This window comes from Lytechinus variegatus, chromosome 2, assembly GCF_018143015.1.
Source record: "Lytechinus variegatus isolate NC3 chromosome 2, Lvar_3.0, whole genome shotgun sequence".
Lineage (NCBI taxonomy): Eukaryota > Metazoa > Echinodermata > Echinoidea > Temnopleuroida > Toxopneustidae > Lytechinus > Lytechinus variegatus.
Window position 1 is genome coordinate 28,579,716 of NC_054741.1, and position 27,827 is coordinate 28,607,542.

At 35.9% G+C, this 27,827-nt stretch overlaps 1 protein-coding gene across 1 annotated transcript; it reads right to left on the reverse strand.

Annotated features, from left to right (window-relative positions):
* Positions 1–279: 279 nt before the first annotated feature.
* On the reverse strand, positions 280–27,827 carry LOC121407762 (A disintegrin and metalloproteinase with thrombospondin motifs 16-like). Its single transcript, XM_041598957.1, has 3 exons — positions 27,280–27,827; positions 24,521–24,560; positions 280–1,344 (listed from the first exon to the last, which is right to left on the reverse strand). The coding sequence occupies exons 1-3, from the start codon at positions 27,451–27,453 to the stop codon at positions 866–868; spliced, it is 693 nt and encodes a 230-aa protein (XP_041454891.1). The 5' UTR covers positions 27,454–27,827; the 3' UTR covers positions 280–865.

Below are 27,827 nucleotides of genomic sequence, written 5' to 3' on the forward strand. Positions count from 1 at the left end.
AGTAGTGACAGGTAGCAATCAAACTGGAGAAAACAATATAAAAATGATAGTTTCAATCAAAAATTCCAAGTGAAGTGATCCATTAATGAATGCTTCTGATATCATACCTTAAATATTTGTCTATAAACAAGCACAACAAATTCTCTTTGAAGCAAACGTTGTCACTATATGTTCCACATATTTGATATATTGTTAAGCTGTGATATGCTCTAACGCTGAAAAAAGGTGGGCATTGGCAATCACAAAATAATAGTTTCGTGTTAAAAATATTATATATGAAGAAACAAACAGAAAGAACACCGAATTATACAAGATCACAAACATCAAACCTAATGCCATAAATGGGAGAAGTATCAGGAATTCCATTAAATTAATACTACATGTATTATTAAGGTTTCTGTTATTTCCACTGGCCCATCAATCTTTAAACCAACAAACCATTAGAAGCCTTTGATATGTTTGATGAAGGGTTGAGTAGGGGTTCATATAGCTATATGAACAGATTCATTTGCATATGCAAGGAAATTGCAATCATGCCTCACATGTGTAACTGACCAAATTGCAATTATCTAGATTTTGATAGGAGATTATCATTATGATTTATGACACTGCACAAATTGTATCATTTAATAATGAGTGGATGCCTTCCTTTCCAGCAAGCAAGCAAATAATAAGATTTACTTCAATTACTACAGACCCACCCCATGCCCTCCACTCACATTTACATGTCATGCAAAACATTGTTATGCTGTTAAATTCAATTTGTGTGAGAACTATGACCTCATGTATTTTTTGGTCAAGACAATACGTGGTATTCCCAAAATTGTTTCCGGTAGTTTGAGCAACAAAAGATACCCTTCTGAATTCACTCAGTACTTGTATTCCATACTTTTCCATCCTGTAGAAAGGAAGCAACTAAACTTACCATTCCATCACAGAGACTCACTGCTGCGGATGAATCCTTGTGAGAGGTTAGCCTGCCATGGTAGTGACAGCTATCGATTTCAGGAATGTACTCTTCGACTGTTGTTTTGCCATTCTTCCGCCGTTGCACCTTGAATCCCGGTGCCGTGAGCTCTTCATTTGCCACCAGTTCAAGCACAAAATCCTGAGCAAATGCATTAAATTTAACATGAATCCCACGAATGCTGCTACCGCTAGAATGAGGCTTAACTTTAGGCTCTTTCTCCTGCGAGTCTGTAAAGTTTGGTGATGATAAAATGTTTGTATTTGTCCTCTCATTTTCCTTCTTTTGTATACTCCTTTTCCTCCTCACTGGTTTTAAATGATGTGTAAGATAAGTCCCTGAGGAATCTACTTGAACTGGATGAGCTATTTCATAATCTGTAATGAAAAAAAGGAATAAAAATAAACGGTAATGGAAACAATAATCTCCACGGAATACACAAAAGGAAAACTAATATGCAAAATCCTATCATGTCCATTCATTGCTTATGTGTAAGCTCAACTGATATTGCGACTTTGAAAACATTTTTAAAACAAATTAAAGTTATCATTTCCAAATATTAGAAATATCTATGCTTGATTGAAATCTTTACAAATTACAATAACTCTTATAAGGTGAGTCTCAACTTATCTTAAACCTGTATAATTTTTTTTTTCAATATCGCTTCCCTTACTCCATGTACTCTGAACCTAATTTTCCACAACCCTAAACTATGGATTGTGATGCAACAAGGCCCCTGGCAATATCAACACGTTCGACACCTACAGCATAAGAACTCAAAAGCTTGGTGATTGATCATACACTCTAATGAAAGGTTTACCAAATAGTGGGTAAAATGGGAACATGCATGTTTATTGGGTAACAAGATACCCAATATTTTGTAAATTTTATGCATTATCGCTTTAAAATAGCCCAATTTGGGGTAAAAAAATACTCAACAAATAAAATCCCTTACTACTCGATATTGGGTAAAAGTTTACTCAGTGTTTTAAGAGTGCGCACATGCAATCGATTGATATGATTGATTACACATACTGATCCATGTAATTAATAATAAAAATCAGCCCTAGAATAAAATGCTTAACTTTGCATTGTGGGTCCAGGACCGGTTATCAACATTGCCAAAGATGGATGTCTAACAGTCAAGACTTGGTCTAAGCCAAGGTGATCTTAATGTTTCCACTAAGAGTACTTTCACTGTCATTGGAAGGGTTATATCAAGATGTTCGAGATCGCTGTGGCACAATACAGATACACAAGACACAATCTTGTCCGTGCACCATTTCATCTCAAACACAATAACAGCAGCAACAAGTACCCTTTTTAGACAGGCTAAAATTTCCTTAACCCCGTACTATTGGTGGGGCTAAATGGCAATTTAGCCCCACCTATAGTACTGGGTTAAGCTTAGCCCACTTTCGTTTTACACAGCGTTTTTGCAAAGTGGGCTAACCCCACCTATAGTACGGGATTATTTGGCCCTGCAAAAAAGCAGGGTTATCCCACCAATTGCGGTGCTAAGAGCAATAGTACGGGGTTAAGATCGCATGTGTAAAATGAAAGTGGGCTAAGCTTAACCCCGTACTATTTGGCCCCACCTATAGTACGGGGTTATGGAAATTGTAGCGTGTGTAAAAAGTGTACGAGTGAAGCACTTGTACTACGAATGATCGACAAAAACCACCAGTCCGGGGTTAGCGAGTTTCGTGTGTAAAAAGCAAGCATTCCTTATCCGGGGTTAGCAATAACAATTTGGCATGTGTGAAAAGGAAAAAAATAGTACGGGGTTAAGGATAGTATGGGGTTAGCGATAGTCCGGGGTTAAGAAAATCCTGTGTAAAAAGGGCAAAAGATCTCTGAAGGACTCAGCCCCAAGTTCTCTCATGGACCTATTACAATATTGTAATAGGTGCATGGTTCTCTGAACCCATATCCATTACACTTGAGTCCACTATAACATCCCTATTAGACAAGAGATAGGGGGTTATCATTAAGGGAGTATCAATAGCCCCTAAATCCCATTATCAGTGACCTTCTTATCATCCTATATCACCATGATTAGACTTTAGAGCTCTTAATGGTCTTTTGATGATAGGGTCAAATCTGATACACCTGTCCTGAGTAAATGTGTGTGCCAGGTTTAGTCTCTTCTATTGACATGGATGTTTGATGGTTGGATTTGGAAAGACAAGAAGAGGAGACGCGGTGTCTAGTCCCGTGGGAGCCCACGCAGTTCGGTCTCTGTCATAGATCTTCCGAATTGCCCCAGTAAATGTGGGATTTATCAAGTTTATTGATCAATATAGTACAAATGCAGGATTTGGTTGTAACACATGGGTATCCCTCAATGGTTGTAATGATGGTTTGGGGTCATGGATGGGGTTGAAAAAGAATTATCAAAAAAGAGGCTAAACATTTTCAGGTGATATATCATAAAACTAAATTCAAAATAGTGCAAAATATAGACTATGTTCATAAAACACATTTTGTGAGCATTGTAAATGAGTGCGATCCAAATCTCCCGTCTACCGAGAGATAAGCCCCCTTTTTATCATCAATATCACCTTTGTATTATCAGGTTGATGAATTACCCAATGAGATCTCTATAACCATAAGTCACAACATCATCTATTACGCATGAATACATGCATTCTCAGGTAATCCAGGCTTGGGAATATGGGAGAAGGGAGCAGTTCAAAATACGTTAGGTCTTGGTGCACCATGAACTGACCTTGGGATAACAATGGAACAATTTTTTTTCTTACATAATCATAATTATCTTTGTCATAATCACCATGATATTATTACTATAAACACTGATCATTAATGTATATTAATCTCAAAACAAGCAATCACCCAGCTAAGGCATTCAAAAATCAAGGTGACTGTTCATATCAGGTCCTACATTTATAGGTAAAATGGCCGTATCTTGAATCTACCTCTTGCCATACTAACACAAACATAAGAACATGATTTTAAATGCAGGGTGTACCCATGCCAAGAAAAATGAGATCAAAATAAATCATACTTTATCATCCATATGATCCATTTTGGAGCATTCTAACAAATCAACCATGACAATTGCACTTGTAAGCCCCAGATAGTCAAGTTCAAGTGTCTAATTTGTTCCTCTGCGGGGCACAAGCTGCCTATAATGCTCCTTGTCTGTGGTGGAAATGAAAGGAAGTCTGCTTTGCCAATAGCAGAATGACAATTGTCTTTTCAGAGGAAGAAATAGCCGACTGCACCGGTGAGTCGATAAATCATTTACCAATATTATTTTTCTCCCAGCCTTGAACTCTTCCAAACCATCTATTCCTAAAGTCAGTGTTATTTTGGTATCTCCAGGCAGACACTTGAACAAAAATAGCCATAGAAAGTCATTAACAGGGATCTATTTATAGTACGTTGTATTCCAAAATTGACAACTTTTTTTCAAGGGTGTATTTTGTATTTTGCCCTTCAAGAATACACAGGAAGTCTACTTTGTACTTTTGTGAAGATAGCAGGGAATGACAAACACTTTTCAAGCAATCACTCTCATCTCAAGATATATAGACTGAACTTAAATAATCTACCTCCAGGTGAAATCGTTACATAGAATCAGATGAGTCCCAAACAGACAACTCTTGAAAGGACATTCTATTTCAATGTCATATGTGTCAATTTAAAGGGGTCCAAAATAAGAAAGAAGGGCAATGTTATATTATATAATAAGTTATGCACTACAAACTGAAATTGTTGGATTGTTGATATGCATGGGTATAAATAATAAACTTAAAGCTCCCCCTTACTAATTGTGACATAGATCTATAAATCACCTCAAAACAGCACTCAAACAGAATAACTTTATATTGCAGATTTGACTAAAAGATTGACAACAATAAAGTAGGTATATCAACTCTGATTTTGCAGGCAGTGATCCTTTCAAACTTCGCCATTTATTTTCACGATGTACCCTAATTATTTGGTGTTATCCCAAATTAAGTGTAATCAAATAGCCTATTATTGATGACTACCGGTAAGAAACAGTCCCAATTCGGAAAATGATTTGAGGCCTGATACAACTGATAATCATAAACTGAGAGCTTATCTGTTTCTTTTATTCATGTAAAGTACTTAAAATCTGATATTTAATTGATGTATTTATAGGGGAAGAGGGGGTTAAAAGCAGCTTATATCTACAAATGGGGGCATAAAGAGTTCAGATAGTTAACTAAAATTATCTGCGATATGGGATCTAATATACATGTTACTCACAATCATGGTCGTGTCTAGGTACAACGATTAGAACTAAGCTTAGTAAAGACACTTCATTATCATGCATAAATGGAGCATCAAATTGACATTTATTACAAGTGCAATATATTTCGCCTTTTTTCATGTCATTGTATACGTTGCCAATCTGACATTCAGAGGCTTGTTCATAAATTTAACCTAAAATGAGCAAAGTGTGAAATAACCCCCCCCCAAAAAAAACAAACAAACAAAAAAAAAAAACAAGTGAGATCACTCACATGAAGAAAGCATAATGTACCTTCAATGGGGTGATCAATATCATGATACAAGCAAAACTTTAAATCAAAATGTTTTGACAATAAAATGTCCCCTGTTTGACCTTATTTTCACTTCTCTGAGAAAAAAACTTCTTAATTACTGTGATCAAAAAGACGTTGAAACATACAAGATGAGAATTGTAAAATTTTCAAATATGATAGAATTTAGCAAACAATCTTCATATCATTTATATCACACTATTTTGGCTTTACCTTGTAAATAATTGAATTCATATATATGAACATAAAATAGATATTTGATTGTTAAAATCATCGACCATATATGAAAGATGTAGCAGCAAATTTTAAATAACTGTGAATATATTTTATTCAATGTGATTCAACTCTTGAAGCAATAATATTGTTGAAGCTATACTGTAAATTGACAGGTCTATTCTACATTGAAAACGTCTTTTCTTTTAAACTTACAGTACGGGTGGTCAAGTCATCCATACCCAAAAATAAAATTCAAAGTCTTTCAAAGGGCAATCTGGAGCCTCACCCATGATTCAGAGGAAACATTTGCAAAGAAATACAAACACGTTAATCGCAAATGCAGCTGAAATGATTGAGTGTTTTCTCGGCCTATGTTGCCGAAAAAGCAAAGAAAGGGACCATATAACATGCTCAAACAATTCCATTCATTGTAACATCCATCCATAAATGCAAGAACCCGAGACTCGGAAACCAAATAACTGAAAATCATTCAATACAATTCCTTTTGTACTTCGACAATGGAAATCTTAGGCACACTCATTTCTGCCAATTACAAACTGTCTGTCTTTAATCTATGTAAGCATGTGATTGTATACAGAAACTGTTGGCACAACTCTTTATGCATGTCTGCAAAGTCCTCATGGATATTGTTTTGTTCATGCTTGGTTGTTAGTGTTAAGTAAACAGCCTAATGTCACAAGACATGTAATACAAGCTGACTTCAAAGTACATCTGGAGACAGTTTTGTGTGCCTACAAGACAGATCTGACCAGACAAGGACAGAAAAAGAGTATGTTTCATCACGAAAAGTGCCATTACAAGAATCATCAAGTCTCTATTGCATTTTATTGTCCAGGCAATCAGGCATATATACCAGGAGAGTTTTCTAACCACGAGCATGAACATGTGATAAAAGAACATCTAATGTAACATCTCAACATCAGAGCTGCCAACCTGGACAAGAACATTTCAGTATTTTTTAAGCTGAAAAATCAGTATTTTGGCGAGGAAATCAGTATTTTCAAAGAAATACCATAGGACAACACATAAAACTGAAACTTGAGAAATCAGTATTTTGCATGAAACAATCAGTATTCTTCTCATTTTTTCAGTACTAAATACTGAAAATCCGTACTACTTGGCAGCTCTGCAACATCCACCAAGATCTGGGAATTATATTTTTAATGAAGCTTACCTATATATTTAAAGTAAAAAAAATTCAAAATCTGGTTTAAACCTTGCTACTTTAATTGAAATTACTATTGGAATAAGTCAAACATGACTTTCAACAATTCAAATAATTGGCATGAATATTTCTTAACTTGAGAAAATCACATCACTTCCCCAACATTCAATATGTGTAAAATGCAATCAAATTCTTTATTTTTTGTTGACTTTCTAATCTGATATTATTTAACATAGGCTACCATCAATGAAAATGTAGGTCTACATTGTATGTGCTGCCTTAATGAATAGATGCACTATGGCAAACAGCCGCTATCTGAATTTTCCTGAAAAACAAATTGAAAAAGAAAATTGCTTGGTATGGTAAACTTTACTTGCTTTGTTGTATAGTTTATTTCACTTTTATCCAACTTGCCACTCCGGTAGTAAAATCAGTCAACAGTGACAGATAACTTTAGTGTATACACTGATCATGCTGATATTATGACTTTCAACTGTCCCAATTCTATTCAAATTCATCATTAGCACCATCAAAGAAAAAAAAAATCAAAATTTGGGAATCAGAAATAAAAAAATATAGTACAATAAACTCATTTTCTTCTTTAATTGGATGTTGAACCAAGGAATTGTTAATTTGTTTTATGGTTGTTGAACCAACAAGGGCTTAGGCCTATATATGTCTCAGATTTGATGGTTTGATGATTATTTATAAAAAAAAAGAAAGAGAACACTTTTTATAACTATTGCACATACTAAAGCCTTGTGGGCGGGCAGGTGGACAGGAGGGGGAAGGGCAGGAAGCAGTCAGATAGATATAAGTAAAGTAGGCCGACTTGGAAATGACGAAACATGGCTCTAAAGAGATGAATAAATAATTGGGTAGACAGATAGAGAATAGGCCTATAATACATAATACTGAACAAAAAATATTTTCATGAAGTAGAAAAATAGAATGACTCACCAGTTGATAAATGGATCAATAGATGAAGAGAAATTCTTCTGATCTAAAGTCAGCCACATACCTTATTTACACACTCATGAAGCAATTATTACAAGGTTTATAGCAGTTGAATGATTACATTGGATTACATGTTCACAGATAGACCCTGGTAAAATAGACAGTATGTGATATTTGGAAGCTAAATAATGCCAAATTATGCAATAAAACGTCATTAAATACCATTTTAATGTGCTTGGGTGTCAACATAAAACCAGATATCTTTTGTTGGTATTCTCCTAAACATGAAGGTTGTCTAACAGACAAATAAACAAACCTTTGAAGATTGAACATAGAAATTTGTATAGATACGTCTCATCATGGTATGTATTGTGTGGTCATAAAACTAGACAATTGGTGATATATATAGCCATATCAGATTAGCATAAAATTCACCTGGATCTATTTCAATCAATCTGCAATTTTGACAAAACTGTCTTAATCACAAAAGTTTTAAGAACTATTTACATGCAGTGAATCTTGTAACATTCATTTGGAAATATTCTGAAATATGAAAGAAACGCAATGAAATTGAACACAGCAAACTGATAAAGGGGGAATTTCACAATTTTCAGGTGAACTCTTCAGCTTAAATGGCCCAAAACAGGTATATTTCAATACAGTTTGCATTGTATCTAATGGGGGGGGGTCATTAAAGAAGCAATGAGAGGCACAATAGTGTAGGCCTATGTTTGAGTTTTAACAGATATGTATCGATCAGAAATTGTTATTCATGTCCCAGACCAATATTAAGTGACCAGGGCTTGAACCTCAAACCTCTGCATCAATTTGTAACCTCCCCAATGAACACATTAAGAAAAAGGGGTTCAAATTTTGCACAAAAGTAGCATCCCAGGGGGTGCTCATGAATGCAATTATGCTCATTTGTGCACCATTGTGGGTGCAGTTTGATATATTAAGCACCCTATACATGTAAGGTGCAGAAACGAACAATGTAATAAATGCTCAAAGTTGAACCTTTTTAATGTCAAGTATTATGCCCCTTAAAGGAGGTGCAACGCTCTACCTTTAAGGTTCCTAATGAGCATTTCTTGGCGCAAATGATAATAAAAAGGTGCATTTTTGCACCTTTTTCCACTTAGGGTACAACAAGATTACACCCCAAAAGGTTGGTACAAGTGTTTCATTTAGTGTTCAAACACTTTCTTATTTGACATGTACATGTAGCTCGGATTACAGGCACTCGCCACAACTCCTACACGTGCATGGCGTAGCCTATGCCTCCTTTCTAGGTCTAAAACTGACAACATCCAGTAACAATGTAACAAAAGCAACCTTCACGCCTGATCCTAAGCTACCTCAAGCACTTATTGGCCTGTTTATGTCTTCATATCCAGATAAATTGGACGCAGATTAATCTAATCCATACGCCCATCTTTATCTTCCCACTTACAACAATCATTCAACCATTTCTAAGCCACTTCTCCTCACCTTCTTTCAAAAGAATATACCCAACAACAATTTTTTTTTTAATCCCTCCATTTTCTATCCATCAGTCCAGTCTGTTATTTACTGTTTTGATCGGAGGTGACAAGAGATGCGAAGTGAAGGTCAGACAACTGACTTTTTTTTCTTTTCCATCAACACTCTGAAATGTTATGTTTGTCACCAGTTACACAGCAGGTATATGCACTCAGTGTGTATGTCACCCAGGGGTATAGCAGTATTACACCTCTCTACTTAATCACCTGCCACCAACGGTCAATTTGGAACTTAGAAAAATGAGCTCATTAAATCTATATGAATTCCAAGTTATTCAAGTATATTGTTAATATGTGCTGGAATGTCATATGCTTAAAAAAAATTGAAATATATTAATAATTTAGTGGCCATAAATGTAAAAAAAAATTAATATAAATTCTTCTCATTCATCCAGTCATGATCCATGTAAGAATTTAAATCAATTTTGATATAATACGTCGTACATACAGGTGTACCTAGAAATATAATAACATCATCTTTCAAAAGTCTTTGAAAATTAAAACTTTGAAAATTAATAGTCGTTAAAAATTAAAACTTTGAAAATTAAAAAACTTTCAAAACTTTGAAAAGTAATAAATCAATAGCAATGATTTAATTCAGTGATTCCTTTTGCCCCATTATTTGGATTTGTATCTGGATTGCAAAAACCACTGGATTTTTTTTGCCCTATTGTATCTGCTTGAAATAAACCCAGTTCTTCATCGGAAGCGACGCTGTAAGAGATTGCCACCTTGTCTGTGAAATGTGGTCGGATAGTGTCATAAAAAGACCCACACAGGCAAAATTAATTAAAAACACCTTTCATGTGCTATATCTCCCCCCCAAAAAACAGACCCTGGTCTTCTTCACACCCCACATCTCTCTTGCATGGTCAAAAAAGACCAACAACAGCCATGAAAATTTAAAGGGCCTAGTGTAACAGGTTTCCCTCTATACAAGTGTCTGACATCCTTCAAATTTAACACATAGGGGCACAAAACCTTGCAAATTCCAGTAATGGAATTTGAACTAAACTCCTAATAGCTGTTGAATTTCTTCCCCATTTCAGTAAATATGAAACTGTTTAGGTATTCTCAAAAGCTTGAGCATCAAAATAAAATGACACCATGAGTCAAATTAATAGCAGTGAGTGTTGAATACATGCTGGGATGACACTTTGCTGTCAAAACTTGGCCAACCCATCTCCAAATTTCTCTGGTAGGATGTGTGAAATCAGGATTCTCTAGACATCAGGGATTTCTACTATACATTCAATCCATTCTTTGTGGAAATGCAATGTCTATCATGTTGTAGAAGAAATTGGAGGATTAATATCTTTTATTTTTTAATTTGGCGAAAGGGTGTCACCCATCCTGTAAAAACATCATGAGGGTGGACCATTTCACTGGGTTTCTGCCATCTTTATGAAAGGACCAGTCAATAATAATAGTGGTTCTGGCAAAATATGCCCCCCCAAATATCTGAGATATACAATACGTTAATAAATGATATGAATGAAAAAGAAAGAGCATTCAATATTCGAGAAAGAAATCTAATAAAGATTAAATTTGAAACCAAGATGAGGCTTTAAAACAAATAGAGATTTACAGAAAATATAGAATGAAGAGTGAAAAGTGGTTATTTAGATTTGATAATTTGAACAACAAATGTAAATGCCAAAGGTTTTTTTAAAAAGTAACAAACGGAGAAGAGTCATACATGTACATGTAAGGAATTATATTCTTAAATGAAGAAATGGAGAGAAAGCAAGAGAGAAAAGGACGGTCGATGGAAAAGAAAAATTATTAGCATAGATCTAGAATTCATCCCTTTCACACTTCTAATGAATGACCTGAATTTTTTCAAACTTCCACTGAATACAAACATTGTTGATTAATGTAAAAAAATAACTATACCTGAAATTATTTTGTGTCACATCATGATACAATTAGTATCAAGTCCTCTGGTGAACTTTAAAAATGGTGTATTCATTGTAAACAAACATTAACCATGTTAACCACAATATTGAAATTCCCTCAAAACAGTTCCCTTTGTAAAGATAAACTCTTGAACCTTCGGTTTGATTAAAGGTATAATCGTACTTTACTGTAGCCTACAATCATTATTCCTGTTTTGATACAATTCAGACTGAAATTTTTCTTTGAATTTAATTCTGCATAGTTAAAACAGAAAATGACAGCTGCCTGCCAATCCTCTCTTCCCCACTCCCATTTCAATGTTTTGACTGCTTATTACTCTATACCAATTTGAAAAATATAATGTTTTGAATGATTCCTCTAACACATGTAGGTGTATATACATTCAAATTTGTAATATGAAAATTAGCAGGAGACAAAAATCATCGAAATGTGAAATATATTCAGACCAAATGATGACAAATACTGTAAGCTTCATCATTTACATATGCGATCTCAATTCTCAAAGCATGGATAAGAAATATATTTTGCACATCATGATCTAATTACACCATTAGTGTTGCTGGTTACCATCAAAAGCACTCATTTTATGGACCTTGCCAACTGAATTCCAACATAATTATATTTGGGTGAACCATTATATAGCAGGCATGAAGACAGATTCTGGGCATTAAAACAAGGATGCCGTCACTCTTATTACATCTAATTTGAACGCATTCACTGTTCAAATATTGCCAATGATCAATTCAATATTACACTTGAAAAGTAGGTTCAATTTAATATGTTTGTGTTTATGGAAAAGCCTTTCTAGTGAGCATCAGTATCATTCATATTTTTCCTTACATAATGCTTATTTCAATGAATTACTTTTTAGAATCACATAAATTGCAGGCATCCAATTCAAAGACATAGAAGCTAACAATATATCCAACTAATGATACCAAACAGAAAAGAATGGATGCACATGAAGGAATCACTTTAGGTGCCTCATGAATGAACTTCACTCTGTATTTTCCAGAATTTGTTTCCTGTCTGCACAATCAAATAAAAAAATCATTATCATGTATCTTAAATAAAAAATAGCACATCAGTGCCAGAAATACACCTGAAGTCCATTATATCCATTTGCACACCTAAATGAGTATGCAGGTACAAAAGGAATATATTTCTCATGATCACATACATGCATGAACTTGAATTCCAAAGTTCATGAAAGGATGAAAGATCCTGATCTAATCTTCAGCTTTGACTCTCGGTAAACTCTAAATAAACTCTTTAACGAGCCCTCTATGAGGCAACCTAATAGCATCAATTAGATGCAATTGAAATAGACTTTAGTTGGAAAACCCATAATTGATTGATAGCTACAGGAAATGGTAATGTGCCTACTTAATATTTTTATATTACCACAATAATGTAGATAATCCTAACACAATGACCTCTTTCCCTGGGTAGCGAGTAAATCAAATCTGTCTGGAAGAATGGAGTTAATTGAAAAGGTTAGCTCATCTCCTTCATGACTGATTACCAGCATAGGGCATCCCGAAAACTCCTAAAAATTGGCCTTGCTGCATCTGCGGCTGGAGATTTAATTGGGAATAATTCAATATAAGCCACATAAAAACATCCTATAGATCTCTATTGCTTTGTCTCATTATTGGTGGCTCCCAGACGATTGCCTTTGAGAAGTTGACTTAAAGCTCTGTTACCAACTTTTAGTAGCCAGCCAAAAAAGGTGATGCGGAGCATCAGGCAGGTCTACATGTAGAGTGATGCAACATTTGCTCTGGCGACGATTGCTCTGGGCTTTATTTCGTCTAAGATATAGGGTCAGGATTAGGGTTGCAATAGGGTTAAGGTTTAGGGTGAGGTTTAGGGCTTTAATCCAGGGTTGATATTGGTCATTCCTTTTGTGTGTGGAATTCACAGCAGAGTAAATGTCACCAGAGCAAATGTCATGGAACCACATACGTGAATGGTTCATTGCCCATCTTGAAATAATACATATGCTTTTTATTCCATTCGTGATTCCTGATAACTATCGATAGCTATAGGAGTAAATACTGGAAATTTTAAAAATACATATAAGGTGGTTTCAGACCGCCTTGAAGTTCGCCAGTTCCAGGTATTCTCTGATCGGGAAATTTACCCCGATCAGAAAATACCAGGTATTTTGGTAATGTGAAAGCAAACTACGCGTAATTTCCCCCAAAGAAAATACCCGCTAAATAGTAGGTACTTGGCAAAATTACGAGAACTTTCGTGGGGATTTTTCCAAGGTTGCAGGTATTTTGGCAATGTGAAAGCAAATTATGGGAACTTTTAGCCCAGCGTGTCGTTGGGCGCGGCGGCGTGGGTGGCTGCTGGGCTAGTGATTTTGAATCTCGCGCCTTGCCTGCTTATCAGACCATACTGCGCATGCTCGTAACTTTGGAAACTTTCCCAAAGGATGTGTTTCGGGGCGGTGTGAATGCAGGAATAATTAACAGGTATTTTTTAGCCTTAAAAAGTTCTCGTAATTTAACGGGGATTCTTGTGATCGAGGCGGTTTGAAACCACCTAGAGTTACATTCTGCTCTATGCCAGCACACCTGTGTAATATGAAACCCATAACCAAACCACTCCCTATAGATCACAATCATTTTCAGGCTTTACCAAAATACTAATACACCTTTGATATCAGGTCCCTGGTCCCCTCCTACATATTCAGAGACAATTTAAATACAAGTGTAAACAAATGTTAAAGTACATTCCCTATTAATGAAAGTAAACCAATGACCTTTGTATTTCATATCCACTGTACATGTACATAAACCACTTAATTTCAATACCATTTCTCCCTCTTTTCCCAGCCATCTTACCTCTAGAATCTCCCCAGAATCTTGATAGATCTTGACCTCTACTCAACATCAATTGTACAAAATCCAGTTTATCCTCTTACAGCAAAATAACAAACCTTACAATGACCATGCTCCTAACAAGCGCATACTGTTCTGATTTACCTACAAATCACAACCAAATGGACATCGCTAACCAAGTACACATGTCTAATTCTTGCTCTTAGACTTGAATGAAATAAGGAGATTGTAGGAGTTAATTTATAAGCCTGGTATCCCATGGCTTAAGTCTTGCTTTAAGAACCTTGCTCTCAAAAAGGAGTTTACTGCAAGGTTATGGCAAGGTTATCCAAGAAATTTAGTCCCCTTCATGCTTCACCTTGGTATAAGGTAACAACAGGGGGTCTATAACACTCAAAGTAATACATTGGGTAATATATCACATTTCTGTAATAAATTTCTAACTCAAGGCAGAAAAGTTAACAAAAAGTACTTTAGCTTTACTTCACATTGAAGATTCTTTAATCACACAGTCATATTCCATATGGTACAAGCTGTCTTGTGATTGAGCAAATCAACTTGATGACGATATAATTGATCATGTGATTTGACACGCGAGTTACATGTACAGGAACTTGGCAAGAAGCATGGGCCTTCATATTGTTCTATTAAACCAGGGACTGATGAAACTGCATCTATATGCTTTAGCAGATCAGTGAAATATAAATGATGACAAATGCGAATTAATTCAGACATTTCTCCTACTACTAAATAATAAACTTGTTGAATCTTATTAAATTAACAATTTCACATGATCTTCATTTCATTGTACTATTAATTTGATAAAATCACAGGACATACAGGTAGATTTGCTATATTTCTACATCCTCTGAAATATTGTCAAAATAATGTGAAATGCATCATTTAAAATGAGTATCTAAATCAAATAATATTCTGATCCATATTCATACGACTATGGATACCATTTAATGCTTTAATGCCATATAAATTACAATCATCATAAATCATCAAATGAAACCATGTTGCTATGTCAGGGAAGGACACACTTTGGACATCAAATCTAACTATGTCATACCTTTCATGATATGACAACCGTCATCATTTGAAGAAAAAAGTTCGAAACGCCTTTTGTCTATCATTTGTCATTTGGAAGACTGAGGCCGCAGAACATTTTTCAAAGTAGGGGGCTCAGCCAAAAGTGGGGGGGCTGACCGTGCAAAAAATAACAATCATATGGTCGGTTTTTTTACGTTTTTTACACGATTTTGGAAAAAAGTGGGGGCTAAAGCCACCCCAGCCCCCCCCCCCTTCTGCGGCCCCTGGAAGAAGGGCTTGTGACTTCCCCTTTGATCAGAGGATGAGTGTGTATTAATCCTCACTCACATGCTAAACCACAGTGTAGTCACCTGGGCTTGGAAGCCCCCCTGTCCATTTTCTTAAATCCTTACATCCCCGATATCAAGGGGCTTATACCGACCTGGTGCTCTAAGGGCAACAGTAAAGAGAAATCCCCATCATCCATTAGTATGGTAACCATCACCAAAGGCATCTCCTTGTCCTTCCATCCATATGAACTTTATTCTTCAATGTTATTTTCTCTGTAACAGTAAGTAGACCTCTACTTTTAGTTTTCACCCATTTTTTACCATTCCTGAGGTAGCTATTAAGTGAATTTACTGTTCATGCTCTTTTAAATTTTTTTATTTCACTGCTTATCTTATATGTCCATCATTGTCCCTTCGCCTGTCTCTCGCTCACCCTCCTCCATCATTCTAAACCCACTCCCATCCTTTCATAACCTCTTCACCATCCCTTCAATCAGGCAGGCTAACTAATGGAGGTCCACCTCATGTGTATGGTAATGGTGGACAGGGGGTTTCAGCAAGAAAGGGCAACCAAAATATTGCAGACAACTTCTTCATCTTCAATTTCTTCCAATAAAAAAAAAGAACAGAGTACTCCCATTCAAATAAGGACCCCGGTTTGATCGAGGCCAGGCCAGTTCAGATGGGGACACACTGTCTGGAGCGATGATACCTCTTGTGAGTAAGTCCTGCCTGTTCATGGTGACTCCTCCACCAAAGGATTAGTAGATCACAAGCAGCAGGGTTGATCAAGGTATCAGTATAGGTTAATCATGGGTGGAGGCCCCTACACCCTGTCAAAGGTGTCCAACAGTTGACTGGTAATTATAAGTTCATAAAGTTCATGAACTCATTTTTCATCACAATGAAAAAATACATGACAAAGTAGTTTTTAAAATTAAAATAAGGTGGAAGAAAGGGTGTGAACTATTGATAAAAATATTATGTGTGGCAATACCCCTTAACAAGTTATTACAATTTTTTTCATTATACTGTACTCGTTGATATTGAAACTAGAATTGACCCTGGCATTCAACAGTTTGAACTATGTTACAGTATAAGGGAGTTCATCCTTTTCCATTTGTATTTCTAAAAGTGGTCTATCATGTCACCAATTATTTGAATTGAAGAAAATCTATATGGTAAATCATTAGGGTGTTAATCTTATTCAATTAGTAAAATATGAAACCATGTCATTCCTGTATTCATCCAGTGTAGGTAAGAAAATTCTGTGTGATAGAGTCAGAGAGATCAACAATGATGACAGCAGACTTGAAAAAATATCATGTAGGAAGCAAATAATGATACCAGAATCTGAAAGCTTGCATTGGTACTGTACACTGCAAAAACGCCGGTGTTAATTTAACACCAGTCCACATCAGATACATGTAGGTGTTGAAACACTGGTCTGGTGTCAGGCGAACACCAATTTGGCATTTACGCAACACCAATTAGTGTTACACTGATTCCTGTTTGATTCTGAACTGGTGTAGTTTCAACATATCTCTGGTGTGGACCGATATAGATACCCGGCTGGTGTTAAATCAACACCGGTGTTTTCGCAGTGTACAAATCACTTTCATGACCCTACGTCCTAAGAAACATCATATAAAAACCACAAGAAAATACTTCATTAAAAATGTATTGCTGATATCCTTGTAGGTGTTAGTCATTGGGCTGGGTCCACAACAAAGGGATCACAGGACATGTTCTGAGATCAAGTCTACCTCAAAAGGCCTGGACTTGACTTATAAAGCTCATATCCTGGACGATAGACCACAGGAGGGATGTCTCTCTTCAAGGCTTGGGAGCTGAGAAGAAATAGGTGGGTCTTGATGTATGAATCGGCTAACCGGCTTGGATACGACAATTGTCACTTGTCATTACAATTCTTTGACTCATTACTGAGCACAGAGACATTCGTGGCAATCCCTGCAACCTAACTGAGGAATCTTATTCTAGAACACTTTGACTAAAATAATGTCAGGAACGATCTAGATCCTAGGATTTTCACTTTATAACATCAAATATAGAGGAGATTCTTTCGATAAAATTCACTGTGTTATCCTATTACCCCAGCGGCCCAGCCACATTTGCTCTACGACGGCTATATGGCGAGTTGAATACATTTTAAACATTTTTAATAGCTACATATACATGGTGGTTTGAATAAAGATTAATAAAACCGCTGTTTTCAACTCGCCGTACGGCTGCCGTAGAGCAAATGTGACTGAGGTCTAAGGCAGTAGTTTTACAAGCCATTTTATTTGGTGTATCTACTGGACCCATTTGCTGAATCGTTTAAAATTTACCTGCATAAAATAAAAAGTGTCAGAATACTCAAAGCATACTTGAGGGAGAAAGTTTGAAATCAAATGTAATAAACAAGTTTCAATAAAGTGAGGCCGTAAATTCCTTTATTATTGAACATAACAAACAGACTCAGTAGGTGTTCTGGCAATCCCTGATTAAGTATTGATAAGCTGAGAGCAAACTAGCCTTTTTTCTATATAAATCACATATTTTTTTATCATGATAAAAAAAAATTAAAATAACACATCAACAGGCAATACCTAGTACCTCCCAAGGTAACAATCACCAAATCATTTCTTTATCAATGAAAATATATATTCTGCTGCCACACATTCCAGTCAGATTTCACTCACACACAAAGAGTTGATACCCTTGTAATGAGGGGGAAAGTACCAATTATCCTATGGTTTCTGCCGTTTTAAATTACCTCACGTGTAGCATTTAGCATCTTTAATTGAGTTATATACAGCTTCCTCAGTTTTTCATTGTGCACATCATGTTGCTCTTTGCAATACTCTGCTGATTCAGCTTCAACTTCAAAACTCTGTTTGATGAAATATATAGTTTGATAATTATCTCATTAGGGATTACTAAAGCCGAAGGGTGTTAGATGAGTACACCAAATTGGAATTGAATGCCCTGTTCCTTCCGCTCTCTGTGGGAAGCTGAGATGAAGAGTATAAATAGCATCGAGAGAACAGTTTGTTCATTTGCTAAGCTTATTCATGAAGAACATAATGCTATTATCCCAGGTGTCATCCGTTTGATCAATTTTTCATCACCTTCTATTCAACTATTAGTTTGTTTTGGTGTTTATTTTATATTGTTGATGTTGTTCCCTGATAGTTATCTAAATTTCAATAACAGTTATTTATTTTGACATGGATCTAATTCACACTGCACAGAATATTTTCCTTTTTGGAAAAAAAAGGAAAAAAGTTATGAGACAAAATTATTAGAATGGATGAAAACTAAAGGAAAAGGGAATCATAAAAGATGTAAAATACATCAAGCAAATAATAATGGATTTGAGACATTTTGAAATGCATGAAATTACATTTTTATTACACTTATGTTAGTGAACTTTTGTAGAAAATCAAGAATATCCATATTCATTGTTCGGTACTCTAAAAGGAAGGGATGACACTGAATCATGTGTTCTCATTTAACATTTTTATTTCTGTTGTACACTGAAATGATATATTAAAAAGAATCAACAGAGGATCAAACATTTTCAAAATACCTAAAGCTGTAAAGCTCTGGATGTTTACTCAAGATGAGCGGCCAAATGACAATCATCACAGCTCCGCCTTCAGAAGATGGGTCATAAAGCATGGCAAAATATTATCCTTTGTTTATAAACTTTTGAGGTCAGATGTCATTTTGAAGGCATCAACCTTTCATTTTATTTTCATCTACCATTTAAGCCTACATGTAGGTCTGGTCAATTGAGGACACCCCAGCCTATCCCCTCCACCCAATCCCATCCATACCTGACCTGACTCTCTTTTAACAAATAGCTAGTGAGAAACGTTGAATGCTATTGTAACTTAAATTTTGATAAAGACTTATTCAAAAAATTTATATTCATATAAATGCATTTAAAATCATCATTTCTTTTGACAAAAATTTCATAGGCCTACTGCCCTACATGTACTGTATATTGTAATGAATGTACACAAGGATCATACATGTACATTCTTGATCAATTTTAATGATGTAAAGTTCAAATGTCTCAATGTATTTGAAGGGAACCAAAATGTGTTTTCGAAATTCTATAAAATTTCCCAGCTAAGTTACTTGTAAGTAAAGGAAAGCTTTGAAGAGTAAAAAAACAATATTTGTATTAATGATAACATAATTATCATGAAAGCATGGATACAAATACCATTTATCTCAGCGCAAATCAAATCAGGTCATAAAATGATTCGCTTGCATAATTTATGACAAAGAAGAAGGGACTGCGAATGTTACAAAAATGAGCCCGTAGCTTTTCGAGCATTCCCTGTTCCTCTACATGTAGCCAATATTTAACATTAACCCAGCATGCAGTTAAACATTTCAAACATCCATGTCGTAAATACAACCTGACATTCTCAAGGTTAGATGGAATAGACTTAAAATCATGTGAGTTTGGTTAGGCAAATGCCAAACATGATTTACTATAAATCGCGGGTCATCAATTATCACATGGTGCTGTTGGAGGATTGCCTTGGTCTTCATAGCAACTTCATCCACTGTTAGGGAACAACAAATGACTAGTAAGTCATTCTGAAGAACATTTAAGATGTGGTAGCTTTGTGGTCCCATGGTTTCACCAGACACCTGAGAGAAACCTGATGTCTTTCACGTCACCATTTGGCAGAAAGATAAATCCTAGTAAAAAGATATTACTGAAAAACACCTGTCGGATGACCTAGACAAGGTCCTATTACAGATAATTATTCTTATGAGAAAAAAAACAGAGTACATGTAGTTTTGACTGAAAAATTACCATGAGACCCTACTTATTTCATATCACATGACCAAGTACATAGGTCTGATGTGATAAATTTTTAGTACAGTTACTATTTCTGACCATCGTAAAAAGTTGTCAATTTTCTAATTTTTTGAGAAATATCAGACAAAACTAAGTGTTTTATAAAAAACTGAATTATAACTGGGACTTGTAAAACTTCTGCACATTCATAAGTGATGAACTCTACATTGCAGATATGAGGTCTATAATGTGAACATAGAGCTATTACAGATAGCTCTATGATGTGAAGAAGTTAACAACTCAAGCTATCAAATTCCCATCTGAACTTTGGCACCATTTGAAACATCTTTAAATTCACAGATTTCCTAACTGTATTCCATCTCGATTTACAAAGAAACAAAATTGGTATGGTCCAGGAAATCAGATCATCATACAGTGCATGTTTCCCAATAATTGACAATTTTCTCCCTGTTTGTGAGTTCTAAAGAGCACATAGCTTGAAACTCGACCACCTTGCACTGACACCTGATCCAAAGGATACGTGCTTCCAAACACATGCAACTGCTTCGAGGGTAATGAGGGCGGTCTCGGTCAAATTATATACCGAGGACATCACCTTCTCAATTTTTTTTCTGGATATATACCTTTTATCCCTGCTTAGAATAATATTTTGCTCTCTGAACCTAATTGTCCTGGAGGTTGACGATCATTGAACTTTTTTTCATCCCTATACAATTTTAAAGTACTATGTACTAGTCATTGATATTATAAATAAGTGCAAAAAAAGCGGTTGTGAAATTACATACTTGTCCATATCTAGATTTTAAAAGCTCAAAACTCATAGGACTATCATAACAATATCTAAATGTATTATTATAAACTGGGAGAGCAGTGCATATATTGGTCACATGATCTGGATTTACCTGATTCAAAAGGCAAGATAAGTTACCATCTTCTGAGCAACAAAAGGAACAAAAAATCTGTAAAACCCCTCTGTTAGCCTCTGACAGAATCCCCTCTCATTTCATCATTTTTTTCTTCACAAACGCAAGCCATCCATTTCCATGGGTTCTTTGTATACCTTGAGTGGCCCGTAAAGAGCAAACTGAAAAAATTCTGAAGGTTTCTGAAAGTGGAATTCTTTTAGTAAAGTTTTGTGAATTCACCTCCTTCGATCATTCTCACCATCCCTCCCACTCCCTTCTCAAGTTCTCAAGAACCCCCTATCAGGATGTGATCTTGTCATCTTGTATCATATATCAGGGATCTATCAGCAAGGATGAACTTCTTGAAACAAGCATACAAGACTCTTTCAGGATGGGACTAAAGACCAAGGATCATCAGTGAGTTGTCTTGAAGCATCAAACTGATATTCTCTCTAGACATCGAAAGAACCATCCCAATCTCCATCGAACATCAATATCCTGCTCAGTGGAAATTGAAAATCACTGTTTGTCTAGCTGGAACATGACATTGGATGGGAGTGCAAATGATTCCAATACACTGCAATCTTCCATGAACATTACAAAACTCACTGTGATACTATGATAATGATAATTACTTTGAGAAAATATTATAAAGATTGGTAAAACTCAAGGAAATTGAAGATTGGCATCTTCGTCGTAGGATTTATCCACCACATTATAACAATTAAACTATTACTATAGTATACCGAATTGTATGAAATATAACTAAACTTGACATGATACTTTGAGAAATAAGGTTCCATTCACAGACAAATTCCAAAATTAAATGTAGAGAGCTCTATTTATCAACCTGTTAACCCTACAATCACTGAACTCGGTGAATGGATATTGAAGTTTGATAAAAGCTTTGACAAATCATTACAGGATTAGGAACGAGCGCATGGCAATCAATCAACATAATATTTACTGTGGCTGAGAAGTCTTTCCAACTTTAAAAAGATCTCAAGGTAGCAATTTCTCCTGATGAAATTTGTCTTTCCTGTGAAGCTAATTGCTTTCCTGTGCAAGTTCAGGTTGCAGACGCAAACTGTACTTTCAAAAAAGACTTTGCAGTTTAGATCCTCATTTCCTTTGTACTTTCGGAGTAAAATGACTTGAAATGTGTACAATTTGAGTTTGGAAATCAGACTATCGTCCACAAAGGGTTACTGATATGTTGTTGTGTACATTGCAACTGATTTTCTCATGGACACACAGTTACTAGCATTGAGAAAAGAACATTTTTGAGCACCCTGCTTCTCAAATTGCAATAGTTCAATGACTGCCAGGGCATTGGAAAGACCATGCATGGGATAGGGTAAGTCACTGGAATGGCACAAACTTTGAATATTGAGGGAGGTAGATGGCATTACTTTTAAAAAAAAGAGGGCGCAAAAAAGTAACATACAAAAGAAATAAGATACTCCGCTAGATGTAAATCGAGGACAAGTGAAAGAGAATGAAGATTTGTAGAGCATAAAATGTCTGCATGATGTGATTGATGTTGCATGGCTGACAGTTCCATATAATGGAAAACATTAATGACACAGGTCTAAATCATTGATTGAACTTTTTTGAGGAAGGCCTCGGACAGGAGAAAAAAAAGAGTAAAGTAAAGGGAAAAAATAACTCAAGAAAATGATTAAGCATAATTCATATTTCCAGACATTGAAATGTTCTAAACTGATGTTTTCTCAGTATTCATTGTGCAGAGACAAGTAATTCAATGATGTAAAAGAGATGACCGAGGAAATTTCATATTTGGCACCAGACCTTAGTGCCAAGAGCATAGAAAAGCAGACGGTTCACAATCCTAAAAAATTCAACTCTACCAACTAGTACAACTTGACAATAGCTGGACTATACCTACACAAAGTTTATGCAAGCTGAAGATATAAATCCTCCCAGTTCCCTCCCTTTCATGTTCCGCACTGATAAAAGCAAGACAAATATACCGCGACAAATGTTACAAATAGAGACGCCAAACATTCTGCAGCAGCGGAAAGATTGAATGTACACACAATGACAAAGGTTTACCCTAAATAAAGTATTTCAAAAATACTCCCCCCCCCCATTCTATAATCTGCTCTTTTGATCTACTTTATCTCTATCTTCATCATTTCACAGACAAACTGCTTACAGTGTAAGGAGAATAGACAAGATACCAGGGGGGGGTAACCTGAAGTGAATGCCATATTTTCAATACAAACCACTTCTTTGATTTCATCATAAGATCTATTACATTATTTCAAAAGGCAAACAAAGTAATCAACATGAAGCAAATCAATCAATGTAATAAATCTTATCAAGCAAAGCATTTATAGCGCTGTTGTCATTTTCATCAAATATATTTGCACATTCATATTTAGACATTAATAATAATACACTTACTTTCAAGTTTCCTTGATTGGAAACAACAATTTCATGAAGATTTCTTTCATTCATTTGAATAAACTTATCATAAAATGATTGCATTTAATGATATCATACCATATTATATTCTAAATCGATTACAAAAAATGGGGACAGGATCTTTGGAGTCTACCTCTTCTTGGCCTATAAAGCTTTTACCTCTGACTGGCAACTGAGCTGATGATGGCATCAACTTCAGTGACCTTGTGACTCTTGTATTCCAATGTAAGAAGACACCTACCATCAGTATCAAGGACAATAGTGGGTAATTACTTTGATAGCCCCACAGAGTCTTCCAATTATCTATTCAATTAAACCCTCATAAAACACATCTTCTCTTCATTTCCTATAATCTAGTCTCGTTTGTAATGTCCTGGTCTATAGAGATTTTTAACCCTTTGTCCCTATCGGCCTATCCAAACTTTTGTTTCCCCATCTTTTATTCTTTCCCCTTCTCTTACCCACACACCCAAGTCCCCCTTTTAAATTTGCCTCCCCAATGAACAAACTCTCTCCCCTGGGGCAACCCATCTTTCCTTCTTTCACTGAACCATGCTAGCCCTTACCACAAACTTTCTATAGCATATCACTGACCAATTTAAATATTTGCCTCTCATTTACTTGTTATGACGCTTACAGTCAGAAGGGCATTTACCCTTATCCTGTAACGCAGTGTCAATGCCTTTTAGCTCCCACCAGACCATGTATAATGCCCTTCTGTCCCTCAGCTTACTGCTTGACCAAGCAAAATTGGAGAAAAGAAAAGACGGATATACAACAGAGGCTTACCTTCAAATTGTAGGTCCTGGGAGACCCCTTGAGATAGATCCTGAAAGACAAACAGACAAATAATGAAGATCAATTGACATGAAAGTCCCATTTACAGCAGCGACTGCATTAACTGGCTTCTGGAGAAGCAGTCTTGTTATCAAGCAATAGAAGAAAGCGCCAGGCTGAGATTTCAGCTTCCTTTAAAGGGGAAGTTCACCCTGACAAAAAGTTTATTGTAAAAATAGCAGAAAAAATAATAAAAAATATTGCCGAAGGTTTGAGAAAAATTCATCAAATAATTAAAAAGTTATTAGAATTTCAATTATTTGATTTGTGACGTCATATGCGAGCAGCATTCCTACATAGTGAATGGTAAAAAGTCAATGAAATGTCATTTTCTCAGAAAATTGAAAATGGTTTTCTCTGTACCTTTTGTATATCAATAGACAAATCATTTCACACCCAATCATGAATAGAAAACAAAATTAAGTCATCAGGAACCATACAAAATTTGAAATTCATGCATTTTATATTACATAACACATGGGGCAGCTGCTCGTTTATGACGTCACAAATCCAAAACTTTGAACTCTAATAACTTTCTTACTCTTTAACGGATTTTCCTCAAACCTTCACCAATATTTTTTATTATTTTTTCAGCGATTTTTACAACAAAGTTTTCTTCAGGGTGAACTTCCCCTTTAAACATTACATACTAGTCTGCTGTGAGTACACAAGCCAAACATAATGTAAAGGCAGTTCTCAATCTGAGCACATCAGTGCTAAGTCAGTAATGGGTTACATTATTTGCATTTTAAGATTAAATTCCTTGTATTAATTTGCTTCCCTTGCTCTGGGGAAATTCATTCCATTACCTTTATTAGCATGCACATACTGACATCAAGTTAGTTTAGTTAGCTTAGTTTTCTTATACATGATTGTAGAAATTCATCAATAGACGTGAATAATAGTATTATGTGTGACTGATATGTTTGCCATTGAGATTAGTTCACAGTTCCACAAACAAAAACCACATATTAAGCATAACCTACACCAAATGAACATTAAAGCTTGAATTTAAATTAGAGTTCATAGACATGGGCTGATTCGAACTCCATCCTTGCTCATTTTTTTTTTACTTTAAAACCTTCCATTGGCAACACTTACTTTAGCACAATAACATCAATCTGTACCTTATTCATGATTAAGACTTTTGTGAATTTGCTTTTGTGAACTCAGGCCTTACAAGTTAATAGTTTTTAAACTGTACAGATCCCCACACAAAAGGGGCATTTTGGACAATTAAAATGCTTCACAGGGGTAATTATCCTAATCCCATCCAACCATCCTCATCTTTGAGGAGATCTGTAAACTGTTTTGGCGACTTCCTGAAGACCTAGCAGTGCGCACCATTCTACCTTCAGCCCTCTACTCTACAGGAGTTCAATGTCCTTATATTCATTTTAAGTACAACTCCTGGGTGTATTTAACTTCACCAATCTCAATGGCCGAGGCAGGTAGCTCCGAAGAATAAATCTGGATAGTAATTCCAATGACCAACTTCGAGACCAATTTCAGCTTTAAAAGAAGTTGTTTTGTAAATCACAAGTTTTTAGAACATCATTCATCCATTAATAGTCCTTCATTTTAAGTTACCTGCTTGGGTCTTGAAGCAAGTGAAGCAAAATATCACTTATCAGTCTTCCTTTATTCCATCATACAACAAGGATATTGAACTCTTTTTTCCTCAAATGGTGTCTTTTTTGTGTAATTGCTCCTATATGTTCCATTAATCCATTTTCTGAATACAATTATCTTTAAAATTTTGATTTTATTCTAGTTTCAACCACATCTTTCTGAAAGCTTTCAAGAAACCAATATACATGGATGTGTCTGTATTTCAATGAGAACATAGTCACGATGATGCAGTGGCGCCCCTAGGATTTTCCACGGGGGGGGGCAAATTTGTCCACCCAAAAATTTGACAAGCAAAAAAAAGGTCTTCAACTCAAAGGATCGGGCCACTTGAGGCTAATCGGGGATCAGTTGACTTGTTAGGGGGGCAGGGATAGATACGTCCCTTGCCTGGGTTGAGACTCGTCAGAGGGGGGGGCAGTCTCCCCCCTTGACCCCCCCCCCCCTTAGGTACGCTAATGCAATGGTGGTTCCAAAGTACTCAGAGATGAATACACCAAGTACCAGTATGACAATGATGATATACTTGTAATTACCATGGTATGGTAGGCAAGCCACATTTTGCTCATGGGAACAATTATGGATTAGCAGGGTTTCTTGTGCCATCTCAAACTTTGCTACACAGGCAAGACAGATGTAGGCCTACACATTGTGATATTTCCCCTTGAAATTAAAATCTACACAATTTCAACTAAAATCTCTTATCTTAATGGCCAAGATGAGTGTGATACAAGATATGGATTTTCCTTTCTTTTTAAACAAAGGTGAACATTCTTGGTGTCATGGGTGAAAATTCATGACATTGTGCTATTCAAAAAATGGATCAAACATAAACCTTTACATCAGAGCAAGGGACCTTGTTCCAAATCTACCAAAATACTCTTCATGGGAGTTCAACAATGAAAATTGTGAGGAAAAATGACAAAAGTAAATATGCAGTACAGAATTAAGGGCAAATATTCTGATCATCGTGCAATTGTGCAGATCTGATGCATTATTTCCAGAGGATGAACATACACAATGATAAAATAAACTTCTTATGTTTCTTGAGCTAACAAAGGTTTGTTTGAATTTACACGTGCCTGAAATAATGAAATATGGTCTTGTTCAGTCCTTCCCCCATGGCACGATGAGAGTACCAAAACAGCAACGATGAGCACACACCACGGCAAACTACGCCAGCGTGGCTGGCTTAAATGACAAGTCCACTGCCGCTGCGATGAATTGGGTAAAATTGTATTTGGACACGTCTCCATGTTACTTGAAGGACCTCAAACGCTCTCCACACAAAATAATTCCGATGAGTAAGGTATGATAAATCCAGAGTAAGTATATCCTTGATCTAGGGCATCGTTATTCCAGAATAAGGGTTAAAACTGCTTGGCAAATCCAACCATGTCAGAAATGGATCCGGAGGAGATCATCGATTCATGCAGCGAGTCATCAAGCGTCGTCTCAAGATTCTAATGCCAAAATGGAACCATCAAAGACCTTGATTTTGCAGAAAATTTGGGAGTGAAATATTCCAGATCTGGACCAAGGCATATGCTCCACATATGAATATTTTATCCCTAGATTTGTAAGAATTCCAGCGTCCAGCTCTGTTGGTCCAAAGTAAAGAGGTAAATCC